General features: G+C 41.2%; 1 protein-coding gene across 1 annotated transcript in view; it reads left to right on the top strand.

Annotated features, from left to right (window-relative positions):
- Positions 1-25,844, top strand: part of snx20 (sorting nexin 20) — a 30,751-nt gene extending 4,907 nt beyond the window's left edge. Inside the window, exons 2-4 of the mRNA XM_073070622.1 lie at positions 4,054-4,240; positions 7,870-8,003; positions 24,179-25,844. Of these exons, the coding sequence (XP_072926723.1) occupies positions 4,066-4,240; positions 7,870-8,003; positions 24,179-24,850 (981 nt within the window). The 5' untranslated portion in view covers positions 4,054-4,065 and the 3' untranslated portion in view covers positions 24,851-25,844. The remainder of the gene's footprint in view (positions 1-4,053; positions 4,241-7,869; positions 8,004-24,178) is intronic.
- Positions 25,845-27,079: the final 1,235 nt, after the last annotated feature.

The following is a 27,079-nucleotide window of genomic DNA, read 5'->3' on the forward strand; positions in this document are numbered from 1 at the left end:
GATGATGTTGCACATCAAAGAGATTTGTGGCCTTTGAATGAAGTTTAATGAACCTTCTCTTCATGTGTACAGATTTCAAGTTGTGGTATGTTACTTGTACTCAGTGAATTGATTCATCCACCCTTAAAGCAGCCCATCGATGATGGTTTTTAAGAAACAATCCATTTTCGCCCACGTCAAAACACAAGCTGCTGGAGGAAGGGCAGGCAGCATCTGTAGTGAGAAATAGACAGTTGGCTTTCCAAGTCAAGAGCCTTCAATGAATATCCAACATTTCAGGTCAAGTTCCTTCAGTGTTTCATTTTTTGCTCTAGTTTCCACCATCTGCAACTCTCATATTTTTATTTAGGTCAAACTGCCTTCTTATTCAGCAAGAAGTACTTTGTAGGCTGGATCATAAGTGCAAGAGATTCTGCAGATACTGGAAATCCAGAGCACACAGACATAATGCTGGAGGAACTCAGCAGGTCAGGCTGCATCTACAGAGAGGAATAAACAGTTGACATTCTGGCCAAGTCCAAGGGGCTCAGTCCGAATTGTTGACTGTTCATCCCCCTCCATAGATGCTGCCTGACCTTGTGAGTTCCTCCAGCATTTTGTGTGTGTTGCTGTGGGCTGGATAATAAGTACTCACAGATCTAACTTGGTTTTGTGATAGTGGCTAAGCTTGGATATGGTTAATATAAGACTCACAATATTTCTGTTTCCCTCAGCCTGTTGATGTGGAAAGATTCTGTGTCTACTCAACTGATTATAGAAGGTAGCATTAGTACTTTTTAAATCCACTTTTATAGAACACTCACAAGATTATTAACAGTATTTACACAAAATGCATAAAGACTAATAAATGTGCTTTTGTGTGGACATACTCATACAGGAAGTGTATGAGTGCATGCGAAACAAGGCCATCTGGATTTGTATGTCCCTTCCACCTAATGCACAAATAAGTCTGCACTATCAGAAATCTGGAACTGTTGATAAAGGTTCTCATTTGGCAGACTCACTTCCCATTTTCACGTATATTTTTATATATATTTGATTGATGCATTCAAGTCATTGTAATTACCATGTTCATCAGAAGGCCTAGACTTCCTGGTTAGCTGAAGAGTTGGTTATTATGGGTTTCTTACAACCAAAGAAAATCAGTATTTGAAAATTATGGCCAACAGAGGGAAAAGGTTAGGAGAATGTAACTAAAAGATTTTCTCCTTAATTTTAAAGTTAATGGGGACCGAAGAGGAATGTTCACATTAGAGAGGAGAGATCTTTTCAGCAATTCAGGACAACAAAGTTTGTCAGATCTCTCCAAGTGATTGATCAGATGATTGCATCTACAGTAGAAGATCAGAGCTATCACCAGATATGTACTCCTGACTCTCTAGTGACTCTGCAACACAGTGGCTGGTCATTTAGGAAAATTCAAGGCTGCTGAATATTTACAATAAAATATCTCAGAATAGGATTGTTGTAGAGGAACTGCGAATGAAATGCTTAATAGCTCATTAAGTCAATGGATGACGATGTAAAGAGGAAAAGTGTGAGTCGGTGTCAAAGATCAAGACCCTCACTTCCTTTTGGCTTCATAATCAATGCTTAAATACTCTTAAAATATGTTCCCAGTATAGACAGTATTTACTTGTCATTATTTTGATAGATATCAATGTTTCTCTACAAATCTATGTTGAGCATATTTGCTAAGACTAACTTTAAGGATGTAACAATGCTTATACAATTCACGTCTTACATATCAGAAGATCTCTTGAGAGGGAGAATGGGTTGGGGATAAGGTGTGAAGGCTAGTAAAATATAAGGGTGGTGATCAGTATGACTTAGCAGGATGGGCTCTCAAGTTCAGTGGCATGAGAAAAATGTCATGCAATCACGCACACGCACACATCAGTTGGACCTGCTGCAAGATGTGCCTGAAAACAGCACATGTACCGCACATTCATAATTGATTCATCCAGCAGTACACCGATGATATTTAGAGCAACAGTATTTAAGGATTATAGTGGATGCTTTCACCATGCCCCTTCTTGGCCTGTGGATTTCATTACAAGACTGTCCAGCAGCGTTCGCTGGACCCACTAGCTGAAGTGAAGTATCTGGGATTCAGGTGCCCCTTATGCCCTAGTGACAACCCTTAACTCAACTTGGCAGATGAAGAATGGCAGGGCAGTGTACAGCTTGGGAAAATGTCTTTAGTGATCGTTGTTGATTTTATGTCAGTCTTTTAATCCTGGGGAGAATTATTCCAAACAACAATCTGCAAGGAATGAAGACTAGATATATCTAAGACACAAGGGTAATTCTGAAGGATGGTTGTGTGTTGTAATGAGCTCTTTCGGCTTGTTTTGGGAGCCAGAGAGCATTGAGCTCCAAGGTTTTTAAGAGAACCTCAAATGCTTAATTGTTGTTTAATGAGAGTCGTTAATCATTTAGTGTTCCCTGTGTCTTTTCTCAAGTGACTCACTCTTTGTAATGTTGTCTCCTGGTGCGTTCTTGTTGAGTTTATTTTTCTAGGCTCGATGATTCCATGTTACTTGTATTATTTAAGTTTCAAGCCTGATTAGCACTAATCCCGGGGTCCTAATTTTGAGAATGTTATGTCTCGTGGTGTTGCTCAGCCAAGTCACCGATGATCCATTGGAATTCTTATGAATAACGTCTGCTTGCTGTATCTACGTTGGAGTCTGTCTTTCCTCTGCACTGGGATTCTGAGATTGCTATCACAGATGACATGTTTTACCTTTGTTCAGGCTATGGTTCCTTGTTTTTGTCTGCTGTTTTAACACTGTACAACTTGGCACAAATATATCAAATCAACAAAAAGCAGTGACTGATGTTGGTAGCTACCTATTTTCAATACCACTGGTATGCATCTGTAATGCAAACAGAACAGCTTATCATAACTTAATAAGTTGTATGAGGCATACTGCTGAGGCATGATTAAATTTTGGAACCAAATTTATATTTCTGATTGCACATGATAAACTATTTCATGATGCATATATTATATATATCTCATCCTCACATTAACTTGTTGAATTGGGATTTTCATTCAGATAAAATGAATCTCTCACAAGACTTCCTCTCACAAGAACAGAAACCTGAGTAGACCATTTGGCTCACTGTGCCTGCCCTGGCATTTAATAAGAGCATGCCATAGGAATAAAGGAAAGTGGTCACGCCCTCTTCTCATTGCTACCATCAGGGAGGAGGTACAGGAGGCTGAAGACAGACTCTCAATGTTTTAGAAACTGCTTCTTCCCCTCAGCCATCAGATTTCTGAATGGCCCATACACCCATGAACTCAGGAGATTAAACAGAATGATTTATAAAAGCAATGTGAATATAGTAATAAACCACTGGAATTGTTATTGAGAGAAATCAATCTCCATATAAACTTAGGGCCCTCTGCACTCAAAGAATATTTGAAGATGCCAATATCATTTGCACACTAAGCCAGTTGTAATGCAGGCAGACCCTGCCAGAAGAACAATGCTTGGAGTTTCATGCTGCCTTTAAGCCTCACTATCGCTACAGTGGCAATCTGTGAACATTAATGTGCTGCTTGCTGCTCTGGAGCTTCTGAATTTTGACTATATTCCAGAAGATTGCAAGGATCTGCCTTATTTGCCACAGCCCAATTCTAAGGAATTCTCTACAGTATGTCAAGTATACTGAATTCCATTCTGACCTCCCATGTCTGGGCTCTGGGGCTACAGAGGTTTCCTCTGCGTTCTCTGTTTTCCTCCCACATTTCAGATAGGTATTGATGTTAATTTCTAGTGCAGATGGGTAGAAGGAGAGTCTAAGTTATGTAAGCGGAGTATTGGTACTGAAGGAACTGTTCTGAGAGCTTGGCAGAGACTCAGTGAACCAAATAAACTTCTTCTATGTCCCAAGTAAATATCTGAGAGAAAAAATGTTTTCTCATAGTTTTAAAATTACCCAATTATCAGATGCTGAATATTAATTTCAATGAATTAGTGATCATAAAATCTCTGAGTTAAATTAAACAATACAATCTTGTGTTTTTACATGTTGCAGGTTATTACAAGAATGGAACACAACAACATTGATCACATCAGCAAGCTAGAGAAATTGTCATTGAGCAATGAACATTCAGCGACAATTTGTGGTGACAAGGACAAGAGTGTTACTGTTGCTGGAGGCACGGATACCCAAGTGCAAAGACACAATCCAATGGAGAGAGTCTCACCACCGAACAAAGCAGGTAAAAAATATGATGTCAGGCCAGAAGATATTTTCACTGCTGAAGTTAATGCCAAGTTGTGCAATATAAAACTATTGAACAATTTGAGAGCATCCCTACTTTATACGTATGTCATCTATGGGGCCTAAACGACTTAGGTTGAATATCACCTTGGCAGACTATCAGTGCAATTAACTGGTCGGTTATTTCTGTCTTTGGATTGAAGAGTATCTGGCTCCCATCCTTTTATTTTAGTAGATGGAAAATCATGGACTCCTGATCTCCAGGAGTTGGAAATCCTAACAGATAAGGGAAAAACTTGAATAAAATAATTTCAGGTTAGAGCAAAGTTAAAAATGGCTATTAAAATGTAAAAGCTATTCCAAGACTCATTCATAGGCATTGTAGAAGTAAGGAACATAGTTGCAAATTATAGGTTTTGTCAGGGCTGCACAGGCAGGCTCATCCCAGTCACTAGTCACATGCCACTCCCTTCCAGCTCATCACATGCAGCCTATTTAAACCCAGCTCTCATCCACAGCCACAATGAACAACCCGCCTCAACCAGTTGTTCCTAGCTTTCAGTTACCTTGAAGTTTAGTATTTGTTCTCTTGTTTTGTGGGCCCTCAAGGCTTGTAATTTTACAGATCATCATCAGAGTCATTGTTCACCACTGAATTGCCTCGGCTGCTCTGTGTTTGGGTCAAGTCTCTTCATACACAGACAGGATGGGTGAACTCGTAGAGTCTGCTGGCCTGCAGGAAGTCACCCACTGACACGAGCACACAATCCAGAAGCAGCAGGAAACCACTGACCATCTGCTCACCACTCTCAGCCAACTCCGCAACCCATTACAACAGCCCTGTGCCAGTCAACCCCATCCCTTGGAGCCGCAGGTTCTGGTGCCCGGACATGTTGACGGATCCCAAACCCAATGCCACAATGTGGCAGTGAGTTTTTCACTTCGAGTAGCAGCCATCTCAGTATTCTACGGACTGAGCCAAAATTCCCATTGACTGGGAGAGCTCTGACCTGGGCCGCCACTTACTGGGGCAACAAAACCACCATCTACAGTAAATATGAGGAGTTCACTGCCAGGAGGTGGAAGGGAGGCAGTGGGTTGGATATTTCACCTGTGCTAAGTCTCGTGCTTGGTGCTGGGTTCCCGGAATTCAGGAACCTTGTGGTGAAGAGCAGCGGCAATGCTGAAGCACTGCTGGCCCATTACCAACACAGCCTCTCAGAGCGCTCGGAAGTTGAGTTGTCTACCTGGAAGATGCCCACCAACCGTGAAAGCCTCATCACACTGGCCTTTCATGTTGAGAAGCATCTTATGGAACGGCACTCTGAATCACCGACCAAAACCCCAGCTCCACTCCCGGAACCATTTCAGGCTGTAGAACCCCCATCAGCAACGCCTCCATAAGCTGTGCAGTAAGGAGAGCTTCTTTAATCGCCCAAGAGCGTGTGCATCGGTGGAGCACAACTTGTGCACTTATTGTGAAGCAACCGATCACACATGCATCAGATGCCCACTGCATTCTGAAAAATGACATTACCAGGCAGAGATGAGGGGCCTTCTATCTGGTCAGCTTCCCCACCCCTTCCCTGGCCCCTCTATCCAGCGCCATAGCCCAACTCACTCTCTCCATCCTCCTCCACACCCCGACGGCTCTATATGTACAGGAGGTTCTGGTAGATTTCAGCACAGCAGGTAGCTTTCTGGACTGGACTCTGTGTGCAGTACAGCTTGGACTCCCTACCCAGCTTACCTCTCACCCCTTCTGCACCGCGGCCATTGGCAGACATCCCTTGGGGTCTGGGATGGTCAGAGTGTACATACGAGCATTGGACAGCACCGCGAGTCTATCCAGTTCCTTGCCCAACGTTCCTCTCATCTTGGGCTTTCCACTCATGACTCTCCCCTTGCCTGGTCATCTGGTTCACTGCTGAACTGGGGAACCACCTGCCTGCCCCCTCATTCGACTTCACCCCGAAAATCTGTCGAGACAGGGGAACGCTCGACCTCACCAAACTCCCACTGGAATACCATGACTTAGCCATTGATTTCTGTGGAGGTGAGGCCAGCACCATGCTGTCTCACAGACCACACAACTGCGTGATCGACCTCCTTCCAGGCACCATTCCCCTTCAGTTCATTTGTTCTCCCTCTCCTCTCCTGAGAGCCAGCCATGAATAACTACATTACAGCAGTGCTACAGAACAACTTCATTCACCTGTCCCAGTCACCATCCATTGCAGGATTCTCCTTTGTCAAGAAGAAAGATGGGTGTCTTGGTCCCTGCACTGACTACCATGGACTCAACAAAGTTACTATTAAGAACCTCTACCCTCTACTCGATGGATAGTGCATTCAAAACACTCCATAGAGCCCAGAACTTCGCCAAACAGGACCAACGGAGCACATACAACTTGATCTTCATCCACCAGAGGGATGAGTAGAAGATGGCATTCATAACAACTGCTGGCCACTATGAAGTACGGCCACTATACTTGATGTCTTTTGGGCTTTCCAACAATTTAGGCATTTTCAAAGCCTGCATCTCTCAGACCTGCACAGTCCAGCTCCTCCCAGACTCCACCCAGCTAACAAAAGTCACTTGCCACTCTTTCCAACTCATCACCTGCAGCCTATTTAAACCCAGCTCACATCCACAGCCCTTGTTCACTCATCCGAGCCAGCCAGCCTCAACAAGTTGCTGCTAGTCTTCAACTATTTTGTTGCTTGTGAGTTTAGTGTTTGTTCTCTCTTGTTTTGTGGCCCCTTATGAGTTATTATTTTGCACGTGATTATTGAAATCATCGTACACTGCTGAATTGTCTCCACTGCTCTCCATTTGGATCAAGCCTCCAGTACGTTCGCTAACAGATTCTATATTATGTGTACCTTTGACAGCTCTATTGCATAAATGATATTTGGCATCAGAATGTGTGGCAGTACTACAGGTTGCTCCAGTACTTGGCTTTAGTGTGTTGGTTGTTAATGCAGACAACATTTCACTGCATGTTTCGATCTGCATGTGATAACTAAGTCTGAAAATAAGTAATAGTAAAATCATGAAATGCTCATTTGTTACTCATGACAAAGAAACGAAAGTCAAATATTTTTTAACTGTCACAGGGAAGTTCAAGAGAGCAAACTCATAAATAATAAGCTGAGTAATTTTACATTGTGGCAATTTAGTCACATGGGGCCTGGATTCTAGTTTAGCAAAGTAAAGTCAGACGTTCTTTGAACAATTTTTTTCAAACCAATACATAGAGCAAGTATCTGTAGAGGGACTATCTCCAGCATTTAAGGGATACTTTGATAATTATTTCATAAGTAATTTAAGATAATGCGAAGAAATGGGATTAGAATCTACGTGTTCATTTGAAGGGGATGTACTGGTTTTGACCTAGAAGGCCAAATGCACTTCTGTGCTGAAATTTCTATAACGAAAAGGAGTGATAGTAATTGGAAAATGTAATCTTTATAATAAATGTTCCATCAAAATCCACCATTATGAAGAATTGAGATGTTATTCCTAAATTGTTTCTAAGAAAAGTGATACAAGTGTCTTTTTTGATGGGTACTTCAGCTGAAATCAATCTGGTTTTCCCTTCTTATCCCCCTTCACCACTGCAGTGCCAGAAACTATGCTGACCACAAAGCAGCTATTTCAGTACTGGAACGCTGTGAATAAAAAGGTGAAACCAATCCGCCTACTCTTCGATATACCAGAAACCAGAACGGTGAAAGATCAGTGGTCCAAACACGTGGTGAGTTTGATTCAAAAGACTGCGTAGCTATTGTTTATACAGAAGGTAATGGTCAAAGAGGCACTAGATAAGAACTCAATGCACACAAAACGCTGGAGGAAGTCAACAGACCAGGCAGCATCTATGGAAAAGAATAAACAGTCAACGTTACAGCCTGAGACCCTTCATCAGGACTGAAAAGGAAGGGGGCAAATCAGAGTACGAAGGTCAGGGGAGGGGATGAATAAGTACAAGGTGGCAGGTGATAGGTGAAACTGGGAGGGGGTGAAGGAAAGAGCTGGGAAGTTGATTGGTGAAAGAGATAAAGGGCTGGAGAAGGGGGAATCTGACAGGAGAGGACAGAAGACCATGGGAGAAAGGGAAGGGGGAAGAGCGCCAGTGGGAGGTGATAGGCAGGTAAGAGAGATCAGCTGAGAGACGGAAACAGGAATGAGGAATGGTGAGTGAGGGGGGCAATTACAGAAAGTTTGGGAAATTGATGTTTATGTCATCAGAATCCCAGACTGAATATAAGGTGTCCTCCCCACTCCCACCTTCTTACAATGACTTCTCCCCTTATTTTCCAGTCCTGATGAAGGATCCCTGGCTGAACCATTGAGTGTTTACTATATTTCCATGGCTGCCGCCAGGCATGCTGAGTTTCTCCAGCATTTTGTGTGTGTTGCTTTGGATGTCCAGCACCTGCAGATTTTCTTGTGTTTGAGATAAAAATTCAAGTTGTTTTCAAATGTCACCTCAAACCTCAGACAACTAGTATACTCTTGGATGTACTGTTTCTATTTTGAGTAGCCTGGGATTTGGATGTAGATTATAATGTTTTGTTGAACTGAATGGGCTTATCACTATGGGTATTTTAATTTTAAATATCTATTTATCTGTTATCTCTGAGTAATCTGGCACTAAGTCTTTAAGTCAGCATTAAAAACTAAATGTAGTCATTTGCTAATTTTGTTGGTTTATGTTAGTCAGATTTGTAATCAATTAAATATTAGTTCCGGATTTGTTGAGAGATGGTAATATACCTGCCAATATTTCCTTGTCATTTTCATTAGCTTGGACATTTTTGTTTGTGAATTTGGAAGATTTAAAAGTGCAGCTACCTGTTTCCAATAGTTTTTTCCTAAACCTGCTCCAAGATCAAACTTTTCATTGGAATCCAGCATCGGTGTGCAGTTACGACAATTATCCAGCACTGGCAATAAGGAATCTACTTGAATGTTCGGCTGCAGGAAGGACCCGTTGCCGTGACAAATTACTCATTTGTTTCAATAGTTTAGTTCTTTGAGCATATTCAAATACCTTTAATTGACATTGTAAAGTCTTTGATTTTTCCATGTTTAACAAGTCTTCATAATTTAAATAATTTTAGTTGTTTCTGAATATTTCAGAATCCAGGAGTCATTCCAAATTCTGATACATTTCTCAGCCTACAAAGCCAAGAGGCATCAGCTGTCAAAATTATTTTCACCCTTTTTTGTTTGTTCGGGGCTTCCCATGCCCTAACTTCCCTCTTTCTGATATTATGTCGTAAAATCCCTGTTGACATATGGGGATGCAGTCGATTCCTGTTTGGGAATATCAGTGCAAATTAAATGTTTGTAACTTCCTTTGACCTTATGCACACCTGTGTGTGTTTGAACAGTGACCATAGTTTCCAGATCATGGAATGATAGATAGTTGGAGGATGGAATCAGGCCTTTGGCTCACCATTAACCATCCATTTGCACTAATCCCACATGTAGTGCCCTGGTTCATATTTTTACTGTTATGCTGTATGTATTTCATTTTGGCAGTTGTAAGAGCAGCTTGCTTGGGTTACTATTGAAGGTAAGGGATGATGTGGAATGTGTGGCATCCAATTAGCAGGAGGTTTTCTTGGTGAGGGACAATAAGGTTGGGTTTGGGTTTATTTCTGCGTTTGGTGGGAGATGAAGCGAGAAGACACTGGGGAGAACCGGTCGTAGCGTACGATCCAGTGGGAGACCCGTTTGTTCGATAAGGATTGTGAGCGGCGTTCGGGAGGTGGTGTGGGTATTCACGTTGATAGGGGCCCAGCGCGTGAGTAACAGAGAAGTTCAATATAAGCTCCAACTTGTGCACATTTGACTGTTTAATTAGAATGAGCCCTTTTCTTTTTGTTATTCTTTATTATCCCTGCAGTTAAGATTCATAAATATAATTCCTTTAATAGTATGTAGTGTACTATCTGTTATTTTGTGGCACCAGTTTGTAACAGGGTAGCAAATTACCCAGCAGCCACACAAAGTGGGGGTGTGGGGTGGGAGAGTGCCTCACCCTCACTAGTTTAGCAGGGCTTGAGGTTGTCTTCCCTACATTTATACAGCATGGAGACCAGGGTGTTTCATACATGTATCCCATCTTATTCTCTTTACGTTCTCACAACTCCTCTCAGATTCTTGACTGAACACTAGCAGTAATTTACTATGACCAGTTAACCTACCAGTCTACGCATCTTTGGATCTTTGTCATGAGAAAACCCAAGAACCCAGAGAAAACCCATGCAGTCACAGGAAGCGAGTTCAAACTCCGCACAGTCAGAGGTCATGATTGAACCGGGGTCTCTGGTGCCAGGAAGCCATGTCTCCGTCCAGCTGCACCACTGCGCCAGCCAGTATATTTAAAGTTATGCATGTATGAGTAAAAGATAAATTCATTTTCAAGAGCTGTGTAAAAATGGCGTAACAGCTGAAAACACCATGCTTATCAACGTAAGAAATACAAAATGCTGAAGGAACTTAACAAAGCCAGGTAGCATCTATGGAGAGGAATAAAGAACTGACGTTTCAGGCTGAGACCCTTCATCTAGACTGGAAAAGAAGAGAGAAGAAGCCAGAATAAGAATGTGGGTGGGGGAGAGGAAGGAGTATAAGCTATAGTTGAAACCATTTGAGGGGGAAGGTAGGTAGGCGAGTGGGGAGAGGAGATGAAGTGAGAAGCTGGGAAGTGATAGGTAGAAAAGGTAAAGGGCTCAAATCCTACAGGTAATCATCTTCAAGAGAGAAGTGTTACAGTAATCCGAAACAACCAACTACTTTTGGTCAGCTGACAACCAGTTCCAGGCTAACTTTCACTGATTGCTCATTGTTCCAATCAATGTCTTGAATGTTCTTGGGTAAACCGTCTATATAGCCGTGCTTTGGGATGTACTGCTAAGTTTTGAGATAGTAGTTGTGTGGCTTTACTGAATAAATATTTATTTTGAGTTCCGGCTTTGTTCTATCCCCTGGCTTCACGTCTGATCAGTAGTTATACGTGAGTGAACACAACAAATTGGCGAAGGGGTCTTGTATTACATCGACACGGCAATTTCAGCAGAAGCTTGTGCACAATTCTACAACAGCAGCAAGCTCAATCTGAGACAGCACAGCAGTTAATCAAAACCTTAACCAACAGGTTATCTGTGAGGTCAACGATGGCGGCGTCAAACACTGAACAAAAAATGTGTCAGTCGAGTCAGTTGTTGCGTCTATTACTAACTTGCAGTTCGATACTGCTTTGGGAGTTACTTTTGAATTATGGTTCAAATGTTACAAAGATACATTCCTGGTCAAGTTCGCCAGCAAAGACAACTTGTAGAAGACATGCACTTAGCTCCAAAAATTGGATACTGCTGAATGTGAGTGTTATTTCAGCTTACTCTACCTAAGAGCCCAGGTGTCCAATCGATTGACAAAACTGTCCAACAGCCTAACAAGCACTTTTGGAAAGCAGTCATCTCGCTTCAGTGTTCGCTACCACTGCCTAAAACCCATTAAACACAACGCCGATGACTTCACTGTATATGCTGGTGTCATCAGTAATGTATGTGAGAAGTTCCAGAGGGGTAACATTGCAGTTCAAATATCTGATTTTTATTTGCAGACATTGGGCACCTGGCAACGCAGACATTCGCAAACAGCTCCTGGCCAGACTGCAGCAAGACCCTAATATGTCTGTACAGGCTGTCACTCGAGAATGTCAGCGTTTGATCAGCCTGAAACACGATTCCAACCTGGTCGAACAGAACCATGTCAATGCAGATTCCAATGGCCCAGACATCATCACTCAGCAGGTCTCCAAGTGGCCAAACACAGATTGTAGGAACGGTGGTGCATAGCATTATGCAAGGAACTGCCAGTACAGGAAGCACATTTGCAGCAAATGCCAGTGCCATGGTCACAAAGGAGACCTTTGTCACCGTTCACTGGCTTCTAGGCCAGGGAAACAGAAGGACAAACATAGAAACATAGAAAACCTACAGCACAATACAGGCCCTTCAGTCCACAAAGTTGTGCCGAACATGTCCCTGCCTTAGAAATTACTAGGCTTACCCTTAGCCCTCTACTTTTCTAAGCTCCATGTACTTAACTAAAAGTCTCTTAAAAGACCCTATCGTATCCACATCCACAACCATTGCTGGCAGCCCATTCCATGCACTCACCACTCTCTGAGTAAAAAACTTACCCCTGACATCTCCTCTGTACTTACTCCCCAGCACATTAAACCTGTGTCCTCTTGTGGCAACCATTTCAGCTTTGGGAAAAAGCTTCTGACTATCCACACAATCAATGCCTCTCATCATTTTATACACCTCATCAGGTCACCTCTCATACTCACCACACTCCAAGAAGAAAAGGCTGAGTTCACTCAACCTGTTTTCATAAGGCATGCTCCCCAATCCAGGCAACATCCTTATAAATCTCCTCTGCACCCTTTCTATGGCTTCCACATCCTTCCTGTAGCAAGGTGACCAGAACTGAGCACAGTACTCCAAGTGGGGTCTGATCAAGGTCCTATATAGCTGCAACATTACTTGTAGGCTCTCAAATTCAATTCCACGATTGATGAAGGCCAATACACTGTACGCCTTCTGAACCACAGAATCAACCTGCGCAACTGCTTTGAGCTGCTATGGACTCGGACCCCAAGACCCCTCTGATCCTCCACACTGCCAGGAGTCTTACCATTAATATTACATTCTGCCATCGTACTTGACCTATCAAAATGAACCAGTTCACACTTATCTGGGTTGAACTCCATCTGCCACCTCTCAGCCCAGTTTTGCATCCTATCAATGTCCCGCTGTATCCTCTGACAGCCCTCCACACTATCCTTAACACCCCCAACCTTTGTGTCATCAAGATGTCCCAAAAGCCATCAAAATCTACAAGGGGTTTAATGGTCACTTTCAAAATTCACTTTGCCCCGGAGAGACGATACTTCATTGTATTTATCGTCAATCAGTTGGTCAAGCTACAACGCAATATGGTTATCTCCAAATGCACATGGTGCGCACCGATGTCCCCACGAGTCAAATCAACTCATTACTCTGCCTGTAGTGCATCAGGTGGAAACTTCCAGCTGATCAGCAAACCGTGCTGCATGGTGAAGCAGAACAGTAACCGAGTCAATAGTGTGTGTTACATAACAGACCAGCCAGATCTGAACATCCTTGACATTGATTGGATGGACAAGCTTGATCTCTGGATGAGGTGTGCATGAAGACACTGGCCATTCAAATCATGCCAGTGACACTGTACCACCATCAGTACGTGAGTCTATACAACAGCAACTGCAGCAGTGTTTCAAGAAGGGTTAGGTTGCTGCACCAAACGGCAAACAGAACTCCATCTGTGTCCAGACTCAAAGCCAGTCTTCTGTCCCAAAAGTCCAGTACCATACATAGTCGTGGAGCAAGAGCTCGGTCTCCTGCAACAAGCCAGGGATATTAGAGCTGTCAACTACTCATATTGGGCAGCTCCAAGTCATTACCAAGAAAGCCAACGGTACAGTGAGTGTGTGTACGCAGACTTGTCAACTGTCCTCGTTGCACCTCTGGAGATGTAACAATATCAGCAGATCTCTTTGCAGAACTGAACGGTAGTCATACTTTGCAAAGTTGGACTTGGCTGAAGCCTACCTTCTGGTAGAGGCAAAAAAATTGAAAGAATCTTATCACTTTTATAACACATAAGAAGTTGTTTTCCTCCCTCCATCTGCCTTCTGGGTAAAGGCAGCTCCTTCAATTTTCCAACAGCTTATGGACATGATGCTGGGTGGTACTGATGGGGTAGCTTCTTACTTTGATGACATCATTGCATGAATAGACAGAACTATGCCAACAGCTGCACCAGGTATTGAACAGACTACAAGTCTTCAGATTGCAACTTTGGGCAGAAAAATGCATCCTGATGTCTTCAATCAAGTATCTTGGATTCATCGTAAATGTGCATGGTCATCACCCAGATACTAAAGACATCACTGCTATCTTAGAAATGGTTCCACCATCAGCTGCCAGCATTTTACGATCATTTTTGGGCATGATCAGTTATTATTCAGCATTTCTCCCAGCAGTGCCCTGCTCAATGGTCCAAACAATGCCAAGAGGTTTTTGATCAGGTGTATGTGCTGTCATCCAAGCCTCTCTTGACACATTTCAACCGAGAATTACCGATTGTCATTGTGACAGATGTGTCCAACTGCGGGGTGGGAGCTGTCATAGCCCATATCATCTGTGATGGCTCTGAAAAAGCTGTCATGCATGCAGACAGATCACTGACCACAGCAGACAGGAACTATGGACAAATCAAGAAAGAAGCCTTGAGAATCATCTTTGCTGTGAAGAAATTCCACAATATGGCAGATGCTTCACTCTCTTCACAAGCCAGTTGTCTATCTTCGGGTCCAAGCGAGGAATCCCAGTGTGTACAGATAACAGTCTAGAAAGGTGGGCAACAAAGATATTAGCCTACGAATCTGAAATCAAGTACACATCAACCCAAGAACTTGGTCAGGTACCCTCTCCAGACTTAAGATCGGGTTGCTGAAAATGAAGATGCAGTTGTGGCTGTGATTTCAATCGACTGCAAAGTCTATTGGGTTGTTCGGCAGCTGCTGAAACTGTTCCAGTCACTGTCAACAAAAATCAGTTAAGAAACGTCTGCAGATCCTCATGTTCAGCATATCTGAACATCTTTGTTGACAGATGGCTAGTCAAGGTTGCGGAAGGTGTTGCACCCCTCTACTGACATCACTCATTGGTCTCAACTGTAGACCCTTGCCTAATGTTTGGAGGCAGAACAGTGATTCCATGAACATTTCGACCAAAAGTGCTGAAACAATTCCACTGTTGTCATGCAGGCATCAATAAAATGAAAGCCCTGACAAGAAGCTTTGCGTACTGGCCAGACATAGACAAAGATTTCACATCGGTATGCAAGTAGGCACCCTGCTTTATGGCAGCAACTGATCCACATCGAGCCAATCCACAACCATGGGCTCAGGCTAACAGACCTTGGAGCTGAGTATATATTGACTTCGCTGACCCAATCAATGGGTGTACCTACCTGGTCCTGGTTGACCCCTACTCCAAATGGCCAGAGGTATTATCTATGAAGTCAATGACAGAGCTTTCCGTTCAGCAACTGCTACAGATCTTCAGCCACTTTGGGATGCCAGAAATGCTTTTTTTCTGACAACTGCATTCAATTCAATTCACTGCAGTTTGATGCATCCCGCAAGAACAGCAGAATTATCCGCATCCACTCACCCCCATATCATCCAGGGTCCAATGGCAAATCAGAGAGGTTTGTGAATACTTTCAAACAGCTGCTTTCAAATTCAAGAGGGGAAGGAGAATCAGCCAAAGGTCTCAACACATTTCTGCTGACATCAAATTACACCGCATCCAGGCCTCAAGGGGAAGTCTCCAGCTGAAGCACTTTTGGGAAGAGAACTGCACACAATTTTGGATGCAATGTCGCCACTGCGTTCAGCATTCAGGACAGCAGATGTCAGGTGCACAAAGGCAGCCACAGAGACATTGGTCAATGGGTGAAATCATTCAACCCTGGAACTGCAGTGTGGGCCAGAAAGAATCGCAAAAGGCAAGACCATTGGGTACTGGGTCAGATTGTAGAGCACTAGCCCCGTTCATTTGACAAAGTTGTAGTAGACAGAGACCGCTGGCACCACCACATCAACCACATGCGGCCATGTGCTTCCAAAGACACCACAAGTTTGTCTGGCAGATCTTCAAACCCAGAGCTGGACCTTTATCTCCTCCAGGAGGAGCTCAATTTACACCGACCAAATCAACCACCATCAGAAGCAACATCACAATGCGAAAGTGAGAGCCAGCAACTACTAAGAGAAATGATCGCCAGCATCAGCCAATTGCTCCAATCCAAATCCACCCTCAGCTCAAATCCTGCAGGTAGTCATCTTCAAGAGGGAGGTGTTACGGCAAGCCAAAACAACCTGTGCCTACTGATCAGCTGACAGCCAGGTTGATGTTCCTGTCAGCGTCTCAAATATTCTTGGGTAAAACTTTTAAACAGTCATGTTTTGTGTTGTACTGTTGAGATTTGAGATTCTTGTACTTGAACGGTTTTATTGAATAAAGGTTTATTTTGATTCCCAGCTTTAATTCTATCTCCTGGATTCTGGTCTCACTAGTTGTTATAGGTGAGTGAGCATCCCTGTTGCAGCTGGTTCCCCTTTGTGAATATCAATGCAAATTAAAATTCTGTACCGTGTGTGTTTTAACAGTGACCATAGTCTCCAAATTGGGCGCTATTGTAGTGTAGTGGATAGTGTGACGTTATTACAGCTCAGGGCATTCTGGAGTTTGGAGTTCAATTCCGGCACTGTTCTGTAAGGAGTCTTCACATCCTCCCCATGGAATGCACAAGTTTTCCCTGTGTGTTACGGTTTCCTCCTACAATCCAAAGATGTACTGGGTAGGATTATTGGTTATTGTAAATTGTCCCATGATTTGGTTAGGGTTAATCGGGATTGTGGAATTGTGGGGTGGTGTAGCTTGAAGGGCCTAGTCCGTGCTGTGTCATTAAATAAATAAATAATCATAGTCATAGATAGTTGGAGCATGGAAGCAGGCTTTAGCCCACCAGTTATCTCATTTTATTCTCTCCACATTGTCACCACTCCACTCAGATTCTCAAGTGAACACTAGACGCAATTAACAGTGGCCAATTAACCCACCAGACTACACACCTTTGAATCCTTGACAGGAGAAAACCCGAGGACGCAGAGAAAACCCTTGCAGTCACCGGAGAAGTGTTCAGACTGTGCACTCTGAGGTCAGGAGTGAACCCAGGTTTCGGGTGCCGTGAAGCAGTGTCTCTCCACTGTGCCAGCCAGTATATCTAAAGTTATGCATGTATGATCAAAAGACAAATTCATTTTCAAGGGCAGTGTAAAAATGGCATAATGCTGAAAATGCCATGCTTATCAATGTAACACATACAAAATGCTGAAGGAACTCAGCAGAGTCAGGCAGCATCTATGGGGAGGAATAAAGAACTGACATTTCTACTTGTAGCATTCTTGAGAAAGAATACAAGCTAATTACCTTCTTCAATGTCTTTTCAACATCAATTTATTTCATGTTGTGCATTTAATATTTCAATTCTATTTGAGGGATGTTGTAAATATATTGTTTGGTTAAACGTTCTTTGTTTACATAATTCATTATGGGTTATACGTAAGTGTATGTGAATGGCATACAGTACTTCATTATGCCACCATGTCATATGCAGAAACACTGATAAAGTAAAAATGTGGTACACACGTTTATCCCTGGGCTCTTCATGTTTTTCTTTTGATTAGGTTTGGAGTTATAAAAACATGCCATTTCCCAATACATAATGTTTATTAATCATATTACTGCTTGAAATATGTTTTCCCCAAAACAAACCCTAGGCCATATTTGAAAATTACAGAGGAAAAAGCTGATTGTAATTCAAATAGATCAACCTGGTTATTCTGATGCTTAGCTCCTGCTTACGCCACTGAAAATGACCTACAAAAGCATAAAGTGCCTCATTTCTATCTCCAAGAATCACTCTCTTTAGATCTAGTTCAAAATAATTCAACTAAAAGTAAGCTTTAGCTGGTATGGTACCACTTTACACTCACTTCCCCAATTAATAAGGGAAATGAGCTTTCTGCAATATAAACTTAGCAGTAAAAAGAGGAATGTGATCATTTCAGGAGATGTGATACCGCATGAATTACTGAAAGTCTTGTTCATTTGAAGTTTAATAAATCAGCCAGAGATGTCAATTAAAAGAGAATTATAACAGGGACAACTATGCAGAATGTTGTGTATTTACATTTCTGAAATCCAAAAGCAAATTGAGATGTTTGGGAGGGAATGGGTCAATTTCAGAGGATTCTCAAAATAATTGTTGAGTTTCACAAACTTAATTGATTTACATTTATTTTGGATGTTAACCTCAACAGAAAAAGCCTCAAGACTCTGGCCTTGGGACTACACTGCACTAGGGGATATTGTGACAAAAGGTTGGCCAATATACATATTTCAATGAACATGTTAATTGAAGTTAGGTCAACTGATGAGAATGTCCATGAGGAGAGGAATAGAAAGAAAACATGCAGAAATTGCTCTGGAATATTAATGAGTTTGGTGCAGATCCCACATTGATATAAACAATTGCTCCCAGACTGAAAACAGTGTCAAATATTACAGGAGGTCCATGCGACTTTAAGAATGAGGTAACTTAGAAAGTTTATTATAAAAAGTAAGTAAATAAATAATGCATCAACATGCAAGAATGCTGGCTGTGGGCATCCCTGATGTGTCTGGAAACCCCCAAGACAGTCCATCTTCTTAAAATTGGTATCCCACTGCATCATTAGGGGTTAAGGGGATTTGGGCATTTAACCAAGTGTGAAAAAATGGGACTTTTATTCAAACGGATTATGTAATATTTTTTGTACAATCCTCCTGATCCAACATATGATGTCCAACGTCAGATTTCACTTCTGTGTCAAACATTTATCCTGGAAATACCATGGAGGCTTTGCCGGTGACAGTTGTAGCTTTTTGCCGAAGTGAAAATATTGCATTGACTTTGGTAGCAGACTGAAAACAAGAAATTGGTGTACAAAGTCTGTTTTAGTCAGCAATTTTTAGACCAAGTTACGGGAAATGCAAAAATATGAACTCACAGACTTCATACCGAAACACTGATCACTAGCAATTTCCAATGGCTGATGAGACTTCTAACAAGATGTCCAGGAACTCGGTACTCCATTTTTCTGGCAACATATCCTATAATTTAATTGCGTTCATAATCTGAGGTTTAAAATGAATTTGCAGAATGCTTTGCAGAAAGAGCACAAATAGTTACATAGCTTCACTGGTGAGCATGACTTTTGATTTCTCTCTAGTTATGTTTCATTTTCTTCAGCACTGGAAGTACTGGGCAATTTTCGGGTTTGCAAGTTTTGCTTCTTTTTCTTTTTCATGCAGGTGCAGAGGTGGTGGGGAGGAAGTTAATGACTTTTCTTTCAACAACTCCTGTGGTTTTTCCTGTATTTCTTGACTATCTGGAGAAGATAATTATTAGAGTTGTATTGTACATGCATAATTTGACCAAAAAAATTAACCTTTGAACCTTTTGATATCCAGCCAAAACTATGAATTCAAAAAGGATTACATTTATTGTGTGTGTATATATATAATATACAATAATATACTATATATATATATACAATACACTGCAACTACAATGCATCTTAGCAACCACCTTGCAAGAAGTTAGAATCTCACATTGAAGCATATCAACTGGATTCTTTCTCTTTAATTTTTACCTTCTGTTTTCAGTGCTTTCTCTTGTATTACTTCTGCAAAACACGAACTTCAAACCTTCCTAAGTCATCCAGAATTTTTGCCATGCTATTTTCCTTTAATTTCTTTCTACCATTCTTTTGGTAGAAAATCTGTTCCCTTCATTTGTCCAGAGCTGCATTTCTATGAACGCTAACCTTGGAAACTTTGGATATTAATAGCACACTTAAAAATGAACCTGTTCAAAAATGTGTTTGAATATACAACAGCTTTGGTAGAAGAAGTCTTACTGTGAAAATTGTCTCTTGTTGGGACTCTTCAGACAGCTGTGGTGTAGCCTTGGCCACCAAATGTATTCTAGTTGCAAGTCATTCATCCATCAAATCTATATTGTATCCCCACCATGGAAACTTGGCAGCTGGAATCTTAACTTGACTCAAACCACCATGTGTAACAACCTCAGGCTTAAAACCCAGCTGCTCTGAATTTCGAAAAACTGGTTTATTCAAGAAAGTACTTGGAGGGCCTCCTATGTGTGACTGATTATTCCCAGGTTGTTTGGTGAGCCAGCTGCATTAAAGCCCTCATGTTTGAAATATTGCTGCAGGAGGATTCAAAGGGAAATACACGTGTGACCTTAATAGGTGTTTCTATGACTCATACCCACATTTTGTCACACAAGACTGGTTACTGACAGATATTATTAGATGAGGGTTACCTGTGACAAACAGGAAATTTATCCCTCTCTTTGATACTGCAATATGCTTCAGTTCAAAAGAAACTAACTTTTCTCTTCAATGTCAATGTCAATATAACTCCATATTCCATTTTAAAATTGCTACAGGTTTGCTGATACCACTGTTTCAGAAGGTACAGACATTTACAGACTTTCCTCATAGCAACATTGAATGTGTAGGTGATATAACCCATCAATATGATAGGATGACTATATTCTTCTCACTGACAGCCTACTAAAGGCTCCCAAAATTATCAAGATATAAAAAACTTAGTTTTATGTTTTGTGTATCATGTCCACTTTGCGTCTACTCACAGATTCATGGGGAAAGGAGCTGTTTCATTTGCTGTTGAAAAATGACGCTTGCAGAAGAGAATTTAACTCAACTCTTAGGACTGTGATATCAGAAACTTGTAATTTTGTATATAAATCCTGAGCAGCAGTTTAAACATGATTAATTTTGAACGTCCATAATTACATTAGCAACATCTTCCCACTTGTCTGAAATAAAAACAGAAAATGCTAAAATAAAACTCAGCAGGTCAGTCAGCATCTGTGGAGAAATAAACATTTAACATTTTACTTTGCAGATATTTCATTAGAATTTATTGGCCACCATCTTTGCTTTAGAGTTTAACCGTTTTTATAAATATCCGAGCCCCTCAATATTCTTTGCTGTGCCCCTCTTCAGAGAATGTTTTTGTTATTTATTTTTGAAAGCTGGGCATCTCTAGCCAACATATATTTCCACTGCCCTTGATGATAACCTGCAGCAGTCCTTCTGGCGGAAGTACTTCCACCGTGCTATGATCAGGGAGTTCAAAGAGTTAGATCTAGTGACAATGAAAGAATGGCAATATATTTCCAAATCAGGGCAGCATGCAGATTGGTGGAGTTCCCATGTGCCTAGATAGAATAGATATTGAGAAGATGTTTCCAATAACAAGTTGGAAATAACAACATGAGTGAATCTGCAGATGCTGGAAATAAAAAAATCACAAAATGCTGGCAGAACTCAGCAGGCCAGACAGCATCTATGGGAGGAGGTAGTGAGGACGTTTTGGGCCGAAACCCTTCATCAGGAGTGAAGTAACATGGGATGGTCGGGGGGGGGGGGGGGGGATAAGAAGTGGGGGGAGGGATGAAGTAGAGAGCTGGGAAGTGATAGGCTGGAGGGAAATGGGCTAGGGGGAAGGTGGAGAATTATGGGAAATAGAAGAGAAAGAAAGGTAGGGCTGGGGGGAGATTATAGTGAGGGGGAAAAAGAGAGAGAAAGAGAACCAGACTAAAATTATAGATAGGGATGGGGTAAGGGGGGGCAGGGGTATCAACGGAGGTCTGTGAGTTGAATGTTCATGCCGGCAGGTAGGAGGCTACCTAGGCGGGAGATAAGGTATTGCTCCATCGACCTGCGTGTGGCCTCATCCATGGCCTCCTCTACCGTCAAGATGAGGCCACACCCAGGTCGATGGAGCAATACCTTATCTCCCGCCTAGGTAGCCTCCTACCTGCCGGCATGAACATTCAACTCACAGACCTCCGTTGATACCCCTGCCCCCCCTTACCCCATCCCTATCTATAATTTTAGTCTGGTTCTCTTTCTCTCTCTTTTTCCCCCTCACTATAATCTCCCCCCAGCCCTACCTTTCTTTCTCTTTTATTTCCCATAATTCTCCACCTTCCCCCAGCCCATCACTTCCCAGCTCTCTACTTCATCCCTCCCCCCACTTCTTATCCCCCCCTCGACCATCCCATGTTACTTCACTCCTGATGAAGGGTTTCGGCCCGAAACGTCTTCACTACCTCCTCCCATAGATGCTGTCTGGCCTGCTGAGTTCTGCCAGCATTTTGTGTTTTTTTTGGAAATATCAAGTAGGACCAAAAGACACAGTCTTAGAATACAAGGACGTCCCATTAGAACAGAGATAAGGAGAAAATTCTTCAGCCAGAGGGTGGTGAATCTGAGGAAATTCATCGCCACAGATGGCAGTGGAGACTTCTGAGTCATTGGGTATATTTAAGGCAGAGGTTGATAGGTTCTTGATTTAGTAAGTGTGTCAAAGGTTCTGGGGAAAACACAGGAGAATGGAGTTGTGAGGGATAACAAATCAGTCATGACTGAATAGTGGGGCAGGCTCAATGGGCTGAATAGCTTAATTCTGCTCCTATGTCTTATGGTTTATTGCTCTTATTCTACTTCATAGGTTTGAGAATTGCTGTCTGTGTTACACAAGTAAGCACGTGCAGTGTATTTTGTAGATAATACACACTGTAGACACTATGAGAGCAAATGAATGCAAGTGTAGTAGATGGAGGTGCCAGTCAAACAGGTACTTTGTCCTGGAAAATGTCCAACGTCTTGAAAGTTATTGGCACTACACTAAAGGCCAATATTCTATCATACTTCTGTAAGTGGTGGAAAGAACTTGGTTTTTTTGGAGGTAAGTCACTTGCAACAGGATATTCTACTCTTGTATTCTTCAGGATATTATTAGGAGGAACACAATAATGGCAATATCACTGAATGTCAAGAGTAAGTCATTAGATACTTTCTTGTTGGAGATTCATTGCCCAGCAGTTTCATGATGCAACTTCTATTTGCCGCCAATCTGATCAGCCCTAAATATTATCTAAATCTCATTGGATTCAGTCATATGCAATTTCACTTGTCAAGGTCCAGTGAATGGAATTGAATGCTGTGCTGTTTTTTATGGACTTCCCTACTTCTGATCTTATGAGGGAAGGCAGGTTATTGTTGAAATGCTGAAGATATTGCTTTCTATAGCATTGCCTATACTTCAGTCTGATCACAAACAATAAGTAAAATATTTTCATATTTAAAACGGAGTCCCTTTCAACTTTATAATACAATGCCCCAATCCCTTCCTTGATAACAGAAAGTCCAAACCAATATCATATATTGACAATTTCCAGGAATCAAGCTTGAGTTTTGTATTTTCCATTCTAAATATTTCTAACTTGATTGTTATATTTATATTCTATTTATATTCTTCTCAAAATTGGAAACACAACATTTGCAATAATTCATTATTGTTCACGTGGAAGTGTAAGAAATATGCTTTAAAGGATTATCTTTGATCAAAATCAGGTTTATTATCACAGACAAATATCATTAAGTTTGTTGTATTGTTGCAGCAGCATAGTGCAATACATAAAAATACTATAAGATCCTTTAAGAAATATATTAAAAATAAATAAGTATTGCAAAAACAGAGCAAAAAGGAAGGTAGTGTTCATGGGTTCGTGGTCCATTTAGAAGTCTGATGATGGAGGAGAAGAAGCTGTTCCTTAAATACTCAGTGTGTGTCTTTAGGCTCCCAACCTCTTCCCTGATGGTTGCAATGAGAAGAGATCATATCCTGGATGGTGATGGTTCTTATTGATGGATACTGCCTTCTTGAGGTATCGCCTATTGAACAACAGATTGTAGAGTGAAATGGGGCCCCTCAAGGAAGCATTTCCTCTGTCTTAGTAATTTTATTTTCTGATATATTTTCATATTCATTTTTATGTTATGTTTCATGAAGGAGAAATTAATAAAAATGCAATGCTTATATGTGCTGTAGAGGCAGTAAGTTTCATTCATGTAAAAATGATTGGAATACAATCCCAACTTTGCTTTGTTTTTGTTAGTGCAGTCAAATTAAGAAATCTTCAATTGTACCAACTAGGCTGATATTTTTAAATTAATTTTACAGTGTTGTAAGGATATTCATTGCATCTTTTGAATTTTATTATCAGTTATTTATCAGTTGTTGAAATTACCCACAACTATTCTGATACATATTTTCTTCTTATCAGGTGTACAAAGTGGTGGTGATAAAGTCTGGCACTTACGATGGCAGCCAATCGTATATCGAACGACGATACTCAGACTTTGAAAAATTGCATAAAAACATATTGAAGAATTTTAAAGAAGAGGTTGAAGAAATTACTTTTCCAAAGAAAATTGTGTCTGGAAATTTCCAGCCTGAGAAAATCACTGAACGAAAATTGGCATTCAGGGACTATTTAGCCCAGTTATATGCAATCAAAGACATTCGGTTTTCTGATGAATTTATTGAATTCTTCTTCCTGCATGAGGTACAGGAAGGCTATGGGTTCCTTAGAAGTGGACAGTACACCAGAGCTTTGAATAGTCTTATGAATGTACTTAGTTTGCAGGAAAAGCTATGCATGCATCACCATGATCGACTTGTCCTTACACTCAGTGCTATTGGTGTGTGTTGCAGAGATCTGAATGATATAGATGGTGCTTATGAATTCTGTGAGAAAGCGGGGCTTATTTTACATAAAAACTATTGCCACAAGTACTACTTCCCTTTGATAAAGGTTCAGATTATGTTGGGAAATGAATTAGGTAAGAATATGCAACACTTACAAAACAGCCTGATTAAACTAGAGGAACTACATGGGAGCCAAAATAACCTGCCTTCGCTGAAAGAGCTGGTGGTACAAGAATTTATACAATGAAGCTGAAGGACTCATCTCCCTGCGAAGTCTTTATGACCAGTTAATTAAATTGACAAAAAAGTTATTGCTGGCGCGGTGTCCTCTTACTTTTAAGATAATTTACATTCTAAATTCTATGCTAAATATTTTTTTTAAAAAACTCATCTGAGTTCTCATCCATGGAGAAAAGAGATAATTTCAGTTTCTGTTTTGCAAGCAGGTGAAAGGCATCAAAAGCTTGTACTATCCAGTTCAATGTAGCTTCCTTATCTTGGAATGGCCACCTCAATATTTATACATTGTGCTACTAATCAATTAAGCCATTCAGCATGTTAAACAATAGATTATGTAGTTCAAAGTTAAAGATTAAATCTAGAAACAGTTGTCCAATAGTCAAGAAGATCATTTAGATCACTTTTGCTTTTGATTTTGCAGCTTAACATATTTCTTTATGATCCTTTTATGATGCTTGAGAAAGTGTCAGAGAAATGAGATTAAATGCTTCTTCCAGTAAAGAGATGTGAAAAACCTCAAAGAAGGACCTTGGCAAAGATAATGCTTAAACAATAACACATGTCTGAGAACAGCACTGGAAATGTTGGGAGGAATACTGCAGAACAGGCAATTTTATCCAATGATAGACGATCATTTGGAAAAAAATAGTCTTTAGGCATACTGAACTACTGAATTAAGTGACTAAAATGATAGCCATGGGTAGGCTTTTATCCCCCTTTTCTCATTAGGGGACAGGGGAACGCAATTTGACTTAAAAGACTTAATTCTTATCAACCATTGGATATTAAAAAATAAACCTACACTGTGTGCTCAGAGCAAAGAAACAGTGTAAAAAATTTCAGAATACTTCTCCATGCCTGGGCACGAAATAAATGAGTTTATTCTTTGTGTCATATTTAGTTTGCTGTTTGGTATGCTCTGTAACACTTGTTTATCCCAATATAAAGGAAATCAACGGTTACCATGTAATTCACCCTGGAATTTCCCCATCTCATTTTGTGGCCAAATAAAGGAAACATTCTGCATTGTGCTGAATTTTAGGTTGTACTCTTATGTGGTCTCTGTAGGGGAAGTAAGTTTACACTGTGAACATTTTCTAAAACACAAGCTTGAAATAATTTGCATGAGGTAAGTTCCCTTTTGGTGATACAACAAACAAATTACTGGATGAACTCAGTGTGCCGGTTGACTTTTTGGATTCAGATGAAGGGTTTCAACCCAAAACATCAACTGTCCATTTCCCTCCACAGATGTTGCCTGACCTTCTGAGTTTCTTTATCATTTTGGTTGCTCCAGATTCTAGCATCTGCAGTCTTTTGTGTCTTCTTTTTAGTCATAAAGTCATAGAAAACTACAGCACAGAAACAGGCCCTTTGACTCATCTAGTCCATGCTGAACCATTTAAACTTCCTAGACCCATCAACATGCATAGACCAAAGCTCTCCATACCCATCCCATCCATGTACCTATCCAAACTTCTCAAATGTTGAAAACAAAATTGCATCCATCACTTGCACTGGCAATTCATTCCGCACCCTCACCACCCTCTGAGTGAAGAAGTTTTCCCCTCATGTTCTCCTTAAAATATTTCACCTTTCACCCTTAACCCATGACCGCTAGTTGTAGTCTCAGCCAACCTCAGTGGAAAAAGCCTGCTTGCATTTACCCTGTCTATACCTCTCTTAATTGTGTATACCTCTATCAAATCTCCCCTCACTCTCCTACATTCAAGGGAATAAAGTTCTAACCTATTCAATCTTTCCTTATAACTCAGGTCCACCAGCCCCAGCAACATCTTTGTAAATTTTCTCTGTACTCTTTCAATATTATTTACATCTTTCCTGTAGGTAGGTGACCAAAATTTCACACAATACTCCAAATTAGGCCTCACTAACAACTTCAACATAACTTCCCAACTCTGGTACTCCGTACTTTGATTTATGAGAGGCAATATATCAAAAGCTTTCTTTACAACCCTATCTACACTGCTTTCAATGAATTATGGACTTGTATTTCCAGATCCCTTTGTTCTACTGCGCTCCTTGGTGCCCTATTGCTCATCGTGTAAGACCTACCCTGGTTGGTCCTCCCAAAGTGCAACACCTCACATTTGACTGCATTAAATTCCATCTGCCATTTTTCAGCCCATTTTTCCATTTAGTCCAGATCCCGCTGCAAGCTTTGATAGTCCTCCTTGCTGTCCATTGCACCCCCAATCTGTGTGTCATCCACAAA

Source organism: Hemitrygon akajei, chromosome 17 (assembly GCF_048418815.1).
Source record: "Hemitrygon akajei chromosome 17, sHemAka1.3, whole genome shotgun sequence".
Lineage (NCBI taxonomy): Eukaryota > Metazoa > Chordata > Chondrichthyes > Myliobatiformes > Dasyatidae > Hemitrygon > Hemitrygon akajei.